This window comes from Corvus cornix, chromosome 2, assembly GCF_000738735.6.
Source record: "Corvus cornix cornix isolate S_Up_H32 chromosome 2, ASM73873v5, whole genome shotgun sequence".
Taxonomy (NCBI): Eukaryota; Metazoa; Chordata; class Aves; order Passeriformes; family Corvidae; genus Corvus; species Corvus cornix.
This window is the reverse complement of record NC_046333.1, coordinates 76,005,101-76,017,692: the sequence shown is the minus strand read 5'-3', so window position 1 is coordinate 76,017,692 and position 12,592 is coordinate 76,005,101. Positions and strand designations below refer to the sequence as shown.

The 12,592-nt window shown below is 37.2% G+C and overlaps 1 protein-coding gene across 3 annotated transcripts in view; it reads right to left on the bottom strand.

Annotated features, from left to right (window-relative positions):
* LOC104689844 (cadherin-12) overlaps positions 1 to 12,592 on the bottom strand; it is a 228,632-nt gene that overhangs the window by 65,251 nt on the left and 150,789 nt on the right. For all 3 annotated transcript variants that reach the window (XR_002045599.2, XM_019286292.3, XM_019286294.3), the window contains 2 exons: positions 11,891 to 12,010; positions 5,110 to 5,277 (listed from right to left, as the gene is read on the bottom strand). Coding sequence is in view for 2 of the 3 variants with exons in the window: in XM_019286292.3 (XP_019141837.1) it covers positions 5,110 to 5,277; positions 11,891 to 12,010 (288 nt within the window). In the remaining variant the exon portion in view is untranslated. The remainder of the gene's footprint in view (positions 1 to 5,109; positions 5,278 to 11,890; positions 12,011 to 12,592) is intronic.

Below are 12,592 nucleotides of genomic sequence, written 5' to 3'. Positions count from 1 at the left end.
TCAATTGATTGAACGATGTTGATATGACAGGAAAAGTACTTACCTTTTCATTATTTGCCTTACTTTTTTTTCTCTGGTTTTGGCAAAAATTAAACTTTGGTATGAAATATTTATTTTAATATTTACAAAAAAGTTCTATCTTTAACAATGAAACATGCACAGCAATACAGAAAGGAGCTGTACTAATGAAGAGCCAGGGAAGGTAGAAAACACTTCTGGAAATAATTTTTAATAATAAAATAATTCAGATTAACTTTTTCCTACTACTTTTAAAGAAAATATCCATTTTCTGAAGTGTCAGTTTTCTGAAATGTGGGCCAATAGATACCTGCAGGTCAGGCAACTCTGACAGAAACATATGTTTAGAGGTTTCCTCTCTGTTACACTCCTCATTACTAGGAGACATGCAAGGTGGGAGTTCCCCACTGAATACATTCAAAAGCACAGATTCTAAATAAAAAATTCCTTGTTCAGCAGGATAGTCAGTGTTTTTTCATCACTGATGCTGATAACCCATCCAAACCTGCCTGTCTCCTTAAAAGACCCTCAATGAGATGAAGGTGTTCTGTGTTAGATTTTTTTTTGCAAGCTTGTAATGTATAATTTATCAATGTAGCTTCTTCCAAATATTAATAATATATGTTCTCCTACTTCTGCTGTGAAATCTTGGGTGTTTTTTTCAGCTTTACTAAGTTTAGAAAATAAATTTAAGCTTCATCCTGTGAAATTTAATATTGTCTTATTTGATTAGGTAATCTACATCATGGCTTCTTTGGCACAAGCCCTTTGCAAAACTGTGGTCCTGATTATGTGATGCAAAAACATTAACCCTGGAGCAGTTTGTGTTAAAGGACCTTTAGTCCTCTTTTTCCATCTGCACTTCCTGGCTTTGTTGACCAATGGCGAGTAAAAGGATACTGGAGGTCTCAATCCCAGCAACCCTCAAGGGCTCCTGATCTCTTGTCAGGCCTGAACTTGGCACCTATGCAGACCTGATTTTAAAGACTTATTTTTCACATAAACTAAAATTCTTCACAATTTTCCTTTCAGCTATGGTAGTCAAGCAAATGGCAAACTCCATTTCCTGGCAGGTAATTATTCCTAATCATTGCAACGTTTTCAGGGGGAAAAAAAAGAAAAATACAGTTGTTATGTTAGAAATATAATTCAGACTCTACTTTTTCTCACTTAGTTGTTTTGTTTAGCTGTAATTAGCTTTGTGTCTCTGAATTTCAGGCACACTACACATCATCTCACATACTGCTTAACCAAACGGGCTCGCTAAGTAAATCCCCATTGATCGAGACTGTTGCCTGTAACACATGCAAAAAAAAAAAAGGCTGACCAATACACTGGAGCCCCCATACTGACATTTTAGCTTGTAAGCCATGTTAAGTGTTTGTTATTTTCAATATCAACACAAACCTCCAGTCTTATTCTCTTCTGTTTTGTTGAGAGTCACTGCTGTAATTTGTCTTTTGTGACATTTGATATAATAGAAGGAAAAGGTTTTCAACCTTACTAGCATGCAAAGTACAGGACAAGCTTGGTCTCTTGTGTGTGATTTTTTTGCTCCTTCATAGCAACACTTGGGCAAAGATGTCATAACTGCAGTTCATGCATTAAATACGACCTCGAGGCTGTCTTCTTCAGAGAGGATGATATATGCCATGATTTCTCTGTGTCACGAAAACTATCTGATATTATGTGAAACTTGTGCATTTTTGCACCACAACAGTAGATGAAGGCATACAATAAAAGGCCCCTAACAACAAGGGGAGTAAAAGATACAGCTGAAAAGCAGAATGGGAATGAGCACTGGGCACATGAAGCTTTTCAATGTACTGAGTTTTTTGGTCTCCAGACAGTTACATTATTTCCTCTTGTAGTCCTGATACCCTTCCAACAGCAGGGGTTCCAGCTGAAAGACAGGAGCAGACTAGAACGATGGACAGATTAACAAGCACTGAGGATGAAGACAGCAGGAATGCTGGTACAAAGAGGCCCTATGGGATGATTTGCTTATTTTTCAGGTTTGGAGGATGCCACAAAGGCTTTGGCAGCACTTGTGAAACTGAAGGAGATACTACGTAAGGTCTGACAAAATAAAGAAGATTTAGGATTGAAATTTAGGCTAGCAAATGAAACCTGAAGTTAAGGACATTCATAGTAGCATAGTCTGAAGTAGTCTCACCATGTACAATCAGAAGAAAAAGACTGAAAGACAGAGCTTCAAATGCCTGGCTGAAAAAAAGTGGTGAGGAGAAGTAAGTCACAATATTAGAATGTTGGGGCACTTGTTAAAGAATAGGAAAAATGCAAAATTCATTTTGGCCTTAAGAAGAATAGGCTTCTGAAAGTTTAAAAACTTTTCTATGACCATTGCGATACCTCGTGAAAGGTTCAGGAGAATTTTCAGGTGCTGGAAAACACACAATTAAAAAAAAAATTGCAAAGGTATGCAGTTCAGACAAAGGGTGCAGTGATGAGAACTCTGCATTCTTCACTGGAGAATGCTACAAAATGAGATGATAGCCCAGTAGGAAATGCAGAAGTGGTAGTTCATACAGAATCAAAGTAGGGACCAGTAAAGAGGAGAAAGAAAGAAAGCCATAATATAAAGCCAAAGGTTAAAATGGGAACTAGTATAGGTAACTTTAATGCCTAATGCTAAACAAGAATATCAGCATAATACCTGTGTTCAATATCTGTGGGAAAGAAGAAAATCAGTCAAGCAGCATAGTATCAAGGAGCCAAATACACAGGAAAGTTACAGTAGACTTTATCAGTGGAGGAATAATGATAGTTGTTAAAGGAATTTCTGTCAACTAAGACTTAAAAAAGAGAACAGCATTACCATTAGCTACTCAGGAAAAGTTCCCTAGTTATTCTAAATTTTACAGCAACTACAATTAGTTTAAATGCAATATTTGTGCAGGAGCAATAAAAGCCAGAATTACAAGATGATTATATTCAGTTAAATAAATAATAATAACAAGAAAGTGAAAATAAATAAACTGAGGCATATTACTATAGAAATTCTGAACGGGATAGCTGAGACTGTTAAATCACTATGGGTGGTGTGGGTGCTGTCTAGGGATATCATTTAGAAGATGCACAGCAAATGTACATATCCATTAAAAGGCAAATCTGTAAGGGCAAACAGCATAGCTAATAAAAGCAAGAAGGCATCTTTCAAAAAAATGAAGTTGTGTCTCAGGGAGGACAATAGAAAGAACCATAAAGTCTGCTTTATCTATAAAACCACAATAAAGAAGACAAAGAATGAGTTTGAATAAATCTCTGCAAACAAGCTAATAATAATTGTCTTTTAAGACATCTGGAGGCAAAAGCCTGAGAGGAACTGTATAAAGCCAGCCCAAAACTGAGATACAGAGGTGCTCAGAGAAGATAAGATCACGAATGTAAAACTTAGTATATTTTTTTCTTTGTTGTTAGTGTAGAAAAAATGGGGATTTTTTTCTATCCTAGAACTTTATAGGGGACTCAGGAGAAGGTTAAATTAGCTATAGAAGCAGTTGTGGAACAAACAGACACAACAGCAACAAATCATTTGAATTAGCTGTTACATGCCCAAGAGCCTGAAGAATGAAATAAGGGAACTATTATGATGTGCAATATTTTGCTTCAAACCACCGAGGCACAAGAAGGCTTGGAGGTATAATATAACACAGATTTTCTTCCCCAAAAGTTCTCCAGGGAGTCTAGTGGAGCTACAGATGGATATGACTGACATGTACAGGCAAAACAGTAGGAGCAGATTTACTGAACTCAGAGAGAATTTCCCATATTGAACAAAGAGAAATCGACACAGTTTCTCTAAATAAAGCTGATATTTTGCAGTGCTTTCTGAATTTTTGAAGAGGTTAACATGCAGGCAATTATGTAAGGATGGATTCAAAACAAATGAGGGGAAGCTGTTTGTTGTATGATATATGATTAGTTTATATACCTCTGACAGAGGATGTGGACTCTGAAATTTTACCTGTTTCAAAGCAATGGGGGAACTTGCTGCAAGAAAAATACATTGAGGGTTGTTAAATACAAAGGCACCATTATAAGTAAATATAATTAGAAAGTAAAGAAGTTTTATGAAGTATTGTTTGGCCTGTTTTGTGGATACCATCTAGATGTGAGTGTAAGAGACAGAAGGAAGGACCAGATGGATCCTTCTCGTAACCTGATCTTTCTTACATGCCTGCAAAAACACAATGAGTAAAAGAAGAATTTTTATGCAGGAGAAAACTTCACAGTTGCAGATGTGGTTTTGTACCTATGGAGCATTCATAATACGTATAGTGGGATTTCAATTCATGGGCAAGGAAAGAGATGCAAAGTAAAAAATGCTGTGATCTTACTGCAGATTCATGCAATATATTATAATATGAATTTGCCTTACTAACGAATTTTAGCAGCTAATTATTTTGGCATAGCTATCAAGATTTTTGCTTGATTAGTTTCTGCATTTTGAAGGTATGGAATATACAAAACTTGAGTAAATTTATGGAGACAAGTTTAAGTGACAATCCTCTTAATCATACGCAGACTATGAAACTCCTTAAATTAGCATATTTCTGAAAAGCCTCATTTAAACTAATTGATGTGAAACATAATAAATTATCAGTGCATGATCACTGTTTTGAGGCTGCAAGTGTTTTCAAGGACAGATATAATCTTCTGGGCCAAGACACATAAAAATCTGTTCCTGAACATTATAACAATAATGCTTAGCATGAGCTAGCTCTTCCTTTGGTACCTGGAAGTCTCAGGTTATAACCTTTTGTAATTTGAAGGGATTCATGCAGTTTTTCTTGACAAAATAGTATTTCCCAGATAATTTTTATAGTGTAAATGAAATGAACTCTTAGGCTCAGGCTGGTCTTGTGGAATAATGGTATATTTCCTCTTAAACATTCAACTCATACTTTCAAGTTGAGCTTTATATTATTTAAAAAAAAAGGATATTTGATTTTTTTCATCATATACTGTTCTTTTTCCAGGATCTGAGTTTCTTATCTAAAGGACTTTTCCAAATTAACACTTTCAGTCATGCTTATTTGGAAATCAGTGCTTTGGAATACTACATACTCTTAGGAAATCTGGGTGGGTTGTCGTTGACATCCGTGAGAGTAATGTTTACAGTGGTGGTACCAGCTAGTCCTCCCAGCTGTCCTCCCATGTCCTTGGCTTGGATTAGAACTTGATATTGTTCTTTCACTTCTCTGTCCATATTTGGCAAAGCTGTTCTTATTACACCTATGAGAAGAAATGGGAAAGAGAAGGAGCAAATAAACAAAGGGCTGTGATTGTCTACTCTTACAATTTAATACTGGATCTCTTGATCCAGGAATACAATTCTGAAATGGTTGATGAGAGGAGGTCACACAGAAACACGCAAATCACTCAGGCTTTTCAAAAGTGTGTTTGTCAGGTATTCAACCACTCAAAATGAGTGTTTTATCTTTTCAATCAGGACATGAACGGATGAAAGAGAATGATGCATTTTCACTAGGGATATTAATGTTGTGATCATAGATTTGCCACATCAGGGATGAGGAACACTGCCTTGTACAGAGTGAGGAAATGTAGGAAAAGGTGGCATTGCATTGCAAAGCCTGCATTGTCAATTGTTTCCAACCATTCACTTGCCAATAAATTCAAGTTAATGTAGGACAAGACAGTGTTCCTTTCTACAAAAGGAGGTCTTTATTAGAAGACACTTCCTTTGTTTGAAAAAGTGTTCTTGATATAGCACAACGATGCAGTGAATATTTGAGGAATTTCCTTTAAAAAAAAAGTAATTTAAATATCACAGTAAGACATTACCACAATGACTTTTAGTCTTTGACGATTTTGGACAGCTGATATCTAAGTAGATATGCCATAATCCCCCTTCTGATATGTTAAGAATATATAGTATAAAAGGAAGAGTTGGAGAGAAAAAGATGGGGAGAGAAAAGGAGAGGTACTATTGAACACACAAATTAGCTGATGAAGTTGTATAAACCTAAGGTTTGGTGTACTAAAAGCTTTTTCTTGAAATCAAATATGTAGGAGAAAATACATGTCTTTGTCAAAATTTTACAGATGTGAATAGCATTGCAAAATGCTATATGTTAAACAACAGTTATCAGAAAATGCCTAGGTGCACATTGGAGCAGGTAACATGCAAAATTGAAAAATAAACCAACTGGAAGTATGATTTTTCCTTGTTATTATTGGTTTATAAAGTATTATTTTCTAGTATTAAACCATTTGATGTTAAAAACAGGTTTTTTACTTGGTGTTAAAATGGGTCTGGAATGGCAAGAAGCAAACTTTAAGGACCATTCTTATCTTTATAGCAACTAACCACTGCTGTCTTAACAAGTCAAAATAGGAGCCATTAGGTTATAATACTTTTTCAGAATCTAGAAATGACTTTGACCTAAATCTGCTATTTCTTTAACCTATTAAAAATTCCCATTAATTGAAATCTATAACAATTTCCTTTCTCTCCACTTGTAACATGATTATAATGACAACATTAATAGGAATCACCATTTTCCTGCCTAAGGATGGCAAATACCATACTGCATGCCATTTGCTCCAAACTGAAATTTGAATTACAAAACTGCAAAAAAATTGTTCATATTCATGTGATATTCAGAAAAAAAATATTTGTGCAAAGACGATAAACTTCACTAGGTTTCCTTTTAAATCTCCTAGTCTTAATTACTGCTTAATTTGGCATTGTGGAAACTATATGTTCCACAGTCTTTTACAGCATCCTTGGTATTTTCATTTAAGCAGAAAAGACATGTGCAAATGAAAGACCTCCTGTGTTATACTAACAAAATGAAATAACATAGAATTGCAGAATCATAGAATATGCTGAGTTGGAAGCCACCCATCAGGATCATCAGGTGCAGCTTCTGGCTCTGCGCAGGACGCATAGTCACACCATGTTCCTGAGAGTGTTTGTCTAAATGCTTCTTGAACTCTGTCACACTGGAGCTGTGACCACTTCCCTGGGGAGCATGTTCTATTGCCCATCTACCCTCTGGGTGAAAAACCATTCTCTGGTATCCAACCTAAACCTCCCCTGACTCAGCTTCATGCCATTTCCTCGGGTCCTGTCACTGGTCACCACGGAGAGGAGATCGATCCCTGCCCCTCCTCTTCCCCTCATGAGGATGTTGAAGACCACAATGAGGTCTCCCCTCAGTCTCCTCCAGGCTGAACAGACCAAGTGACCTCAGCTGCTCTTCATGCAGCTTTCCCTCCCAACCCTTCACCATCTTGGTGGCCTTTCTTTGGATGCTCTCTAATAGTTTAATGTCTTTTTTAAATCATGGCATCCAAAACTGCCCCCAGCACTCGAGGTGAGGCTGCCCCAGTGCAGAGCAGAGAGGGACAATCCCCTCCCTTGCCCGGCTGGTGATGCTGTGCCTGATGCCCCCCAGGACAGGGTTGGCCCTCCTGGCTGCCAGGGCACTGCTGACTCATGTTCAACTTTCCCTCAACCAGGACCCCCAGGTGCCTTTCCACAGAGCTGCTTTCCAGCCCCTCATTCCCCAGTCTCTACACAACCAGGGTTGCCCCATTCCAACTGCAGAATCTGATACTTGTTAAGCTTCATATGTTTGGTGATTACCCAGCTCTCTCTTTTGTCAAAAATCTGCAGGGCCTCCCTGCCCTCAAGGGAGTTGACAGCTCCTCCCCACTGAGTGTCATCAGAAATCTTATGCTGTATTCCTTGCACTACTGCATCCAAGTAATTTATGAAGATGTTGAAGAACACTGTTGAGGATGGAGCCCTGCAGAACCCCGCTAGTCTGATGTCACCCCATTCACTATTAGCCTTTGTGCCTGACCCGTGAGCCAGTTGCTCACCCATCATGAAGTGGTGTTTATCCAGCTGTGTGCTGGACATTGTGTCCAGAAGGATCCTGTGAGAGACAATATCAAAAGCTTTGCTGAAGTCCAAAAATATTACAGAAAAACTGAGCATGGGTACACAGCAGGTTGTGAGGAGAAAATGCAGTTTATCTGGTTGATATAGGTCTTCTGGGTACAACTAAGTGGCTTTCTCAGAAATGTTCCAGGGGTTTTTCAGAAAATGAAGAATGGGCTATCAATCTAGCAGTAAAGTTCCAAATCACCCACTGTTTATTCCTGTCTGAAAGTGTAAGGTCATTCTATATATTTTTCTGGAAAAAAACCCTTTATCTTCAGGAAAAAAAAAAGAGTGAGAATAATTTTCATGTCTGGCAATTCATGGGCAATTTTCCTTTTTCTGCCTACTCTATTTTAAAGGCTTAGATGAAACACTGAGAAATATTACTTCCAAAATCAGTTCGTACAGACAGGACAAATGTGAATTAGGGTTACCTTATCAGCAAAATAGAAGAATAAAGCATAGGTAAAAATCCACGGGAAGCAAAAGGCTACAAATGTTGGTATTTCAACTTCAGCATCACAAAGAACAACTAAATTTAAATCAAAGGGTTATTAGAATGTAGAGGCCTTATGTGCATGTAATGGTGTTCTGAGTTCTTGTAAATCCTTCTACCTTAAGATTTTACAATAAGAATTGTTCAACTGCAGAACTGGATAACTTTGATTTTCTTTTTTGTCTTTTCAGATGGCATCAATATCAAATGTGCAGAAAAGTATGGTCTCCATACTGAAAACTGAAAACTGAAAAGAATATGTATGGCCAGAAGATTTGCTTTCCAAAGTTATTGACCCATAATTCATCAGGAGATCACTCACTTTCGTAGAAGAAAAAAACCCAGATTCCAAGAAAAAACCTCCTGAATAAATACTCCTGCTAATACCAATTTGGATTTCAATAATATAACTGAAGTCAGAAGATGGACTAGAATACTGAGTCTAACAAAACCTGGAAACATCTAGCCATAAATAAGAATATTGACCTCATAAACATATCAAAAAAATTGAGTGGAATGGACATTTTAATGGTGGAAAAGGATATTTTCATAAGAAAAGAGAATATATATAGGAAAAATATGAGAGGTAATTTGTTCTAAGATAAGTTCTCGTTTAAAAAAAAACCCCTCCCATTCAAATCAGAAGAGCAATTTTATAGCATTTAAAAGTACCCCCCACATATAAGATTGGAGGCCTTAGAACGTGCCAGTCAAACAGTTGCTCACCAGAAGGTACTTTATTTTAAATCTCCCACTTCCACATGGTTTGCTTATCTCCAGCAAGAAGATGGAAAAAGATTAGAGGGTCAGTAAAGACAAGGAGTAAAAGGGGCAGCTATGACATCCAGACACATAGAGGTTAAAAACTATCTAGGTGTCCTAGTTTCATATCAGAGTAAATGTGTAACACCTATTAGGAGTGATTTGAGAAAGGAGTATGTGTAAAGTCGAGTGCTTGACAAACACAATCCTTATTTCACACATAAAATTATGGTCAGTGTTTTCACTGTTACTACTTTGCAATGACATCTTGAGGTAGAAACAGAAAATTCCACAAGCATATCAACATCTGTGAGGTAGAAGCTAAAGAAACAAACAACGTTTGGAACTGTTTGGAAAGGAATAGAGAACAGAAGTGCTATTAAGCAGCTGTATACATCCATATCAGCTGCCTTCCTGAATACTAGGTGCACTTTCTCACCCTGAGGAGAAGGATGATTATTGTTATGGAATAGCATCTGTTTAAAGAAGTCTTTAATCTAGAAAAGAGTCAATTCAGGGAGATTATAAATAGAAATTAACTGTTTACTGTCTTATGCAATGTCTAATGTATGAAACAAGCTAAGAGATGCCCCTCTTTCAAAAAAAGAGCAAGAGGAACTGGTTCTTAACCAAATAAACATTTGCTGTGAAATTTCTAGTGAGTGGGTATGCTGATACTGTACTCCTGGACAAGTAAAATCCACTGTGAAGTGGAAAAGTGGAGGAGAAATACTTTCAGACTTCTAGTTATTTGACAATGGTGGTCACCCAGGAACTTTGTAAGGACAAGTTCTTTGAAGACTAGAAGAGTATTCCAGGTGTGCATCACTAAACACTTGCTCTTCATCCTTCACTAGAGCTAAGGAGGCCATTACTTTTGGAAACATGATACAGGGCAGAAACTTAGTACGGATGTTCTTAGGTTCTTTAAATAACTACAAGATTATGTCTCAAAATTGTTACTGGAATGCAAGAGATGGCAAAACAAGCCAAGAACAACACAAAAAATGCTTATTCATCTGCTGGCAGTTCTGAGTTTGTCATTGTACTAAAGTGGCTTTCTTCCTCTTTCCTGTCAAAAGCACCCAGGGCAGATTTCTGGCAGTTAAACTCTACAGTGAAAAACTACTGTATAAACTGCTCAGTTATAAAATAAAAAATTGGAAAGAGCAAATCTGTAGTATTGCCCTGGACTTTTGAATTTTAGAGCAAATCATTAAGCACCATTCTATGCACTGTTATTCACATACTGTTTACCTCTACAGTCAGTGTTAGACCCACGAGTAACTCTCATAAAGTGAGTTTTCTAACGTTAAGACAGGTTACAGCATATTATTGCTGCTTATAGAAGCATGAATCTATACACTTTCTTTCTGGTACAGGATTTTAAACTACGCTGGGCTACTGTTCCATCAATCTTCCTCTATAGCTGTGTCCATTCTTTTAGCACATGAGTAATTCATTAAAAGCAATAGCCAGGTTTGTATGATATTCCAGGGATAGTAGGGTGCAGGCCACCACCTATGGTTGACTCACTACTGAGTAACATATGACAACATATGGCACAGCCGTTCAAAGTGCCATGGGAAAAATAGTTCTTCTTCTAAGCACTACTAACTACTTTTTTTTCTTGTGAAACTTGTACTAAAACTCCAATTTTGGCTCCAGTAAAGTTTTTTTTTTTGCCATTGAATTCATACCCATTCTTTACAAAACTGAAAAGAAAAAGTAAGTATAAAGGCAACTACTTTTTTCCCCCAGACACCTGAAGAAGTGCCATTTCAGTTTGAAAAGTAAAATTGTTCGCTGCAAATTGCAGTGTCATCTCCTGCTAAATGGAGCATGGAACAAAGGGATGTGTCCACTGGAGATGGTGTGCTAACAGCCTTACAAGGCTCCACCATCAGGGCTAAAGGCCCTGAGTCTGACAGTCAAGTACAGCTTCACTGGAAGGCGAAACTCTTTGCTGAAAGGGGCATATGGACAGCTTTCTGTGTAACTCACTCAGGATGCCACAATGTATGTCATTCACCGTGTAGGTTATCCCTTCCTTAACTGAATTACTAAATATAGAATCAAGAATGACATTTAGAAATATAGGACAAGATACCCAATTAATAGGTCTACCAACCTCCCAAATATTTCAGTCTCTTTAAACATATTATCATTTTCTGCTCACACAGCCAGTAACCCCAGACAAAGGTAGGATGCCCCAGGAAAAGAGGAGGGAAGGAGATGATTCCCAGTCTCAAATTAGCTCTATATAGCAAAACAGTAATTGCTGGAGAATTTCTGACTGTAAGTTCAGCAAGTAAAAATGCAGAGAAGACCCAAGTTACAAAACTCAATCATCAGAAAAAAAAAAAAAAATAGGATGCATGTAACAGATAAAGCTTTATCTACAGAGAAATGGTAAAGCATTGAAACAATAATCATTCAATGGAGACATATTTTAGATATTCCAGAAGTGATTGGATGAGCATGTTTCTTTTGTTTCTACCACACACTGTAATTTATAAAAAGCTAGTCAATACTCAAAACTGAATAATGTGGAAAATTGCACTCCTGGATTTTGGCCATATCAACCAGGTCCATATTTATTCATTGATACTGCCTACATGAATCAAAAAAACAAAGCTCAAATCTTCCATTGCTGCTGGTAAGCTATTTACCTGTCTTGGGATCAATGGAGAAATATGGTTGTCCCTGAAGAACGCTGTAAACCACTCTAGCACTGTTTCCATAAGTGGGATCATCAGCATCTGTCGCCTTTACTTGAAGCACATATGCTCCTGCAAAGAAACACAGGTAATCACTTTTTTGGCATAGAGCAGTGATCAGGGATATTTCAGACACAGTACTCCAGTTGCTCTGTTGCAATTCTTGTTCCAGTGGAAAAAAGGTGAGAACAAACCAGTTAATTCTTCATCTCCATGCTAACAATCATCTAGGTAATAACTGAGGCATAATGGGGAAGAAAGGAAAAGGAATCCACCATCAGAAGACACTCATAAATAGTTTATGATGCATGCATTATTTTTGCAAACATTTTATATAACACTTACAGGATGGAAGTTTGGGAAAACTCAGTATTAAATTTTGGAAAAGAATTATACCACATAACTTTGTGAAAAAGTAGACAACCATGAAAATAAAAAATGGGAGCAGCCTTTAAAATGAGTTTTTGGTCAATCAACTCCTGAATCTTCAGTAAGATCAACTGAACCAAGCTCTTGGTACATTAAAAAGCTGCACTGCAGTCTCCTAAAGGTGGAATTCATACTCCCATTATAGAACGAAATTAAGTGTTTAGTTCAGGCAGTTGTCTTCAAAATCCAGACTTGAGTACCCTTGCTTCTCCAATACAGCTCAGT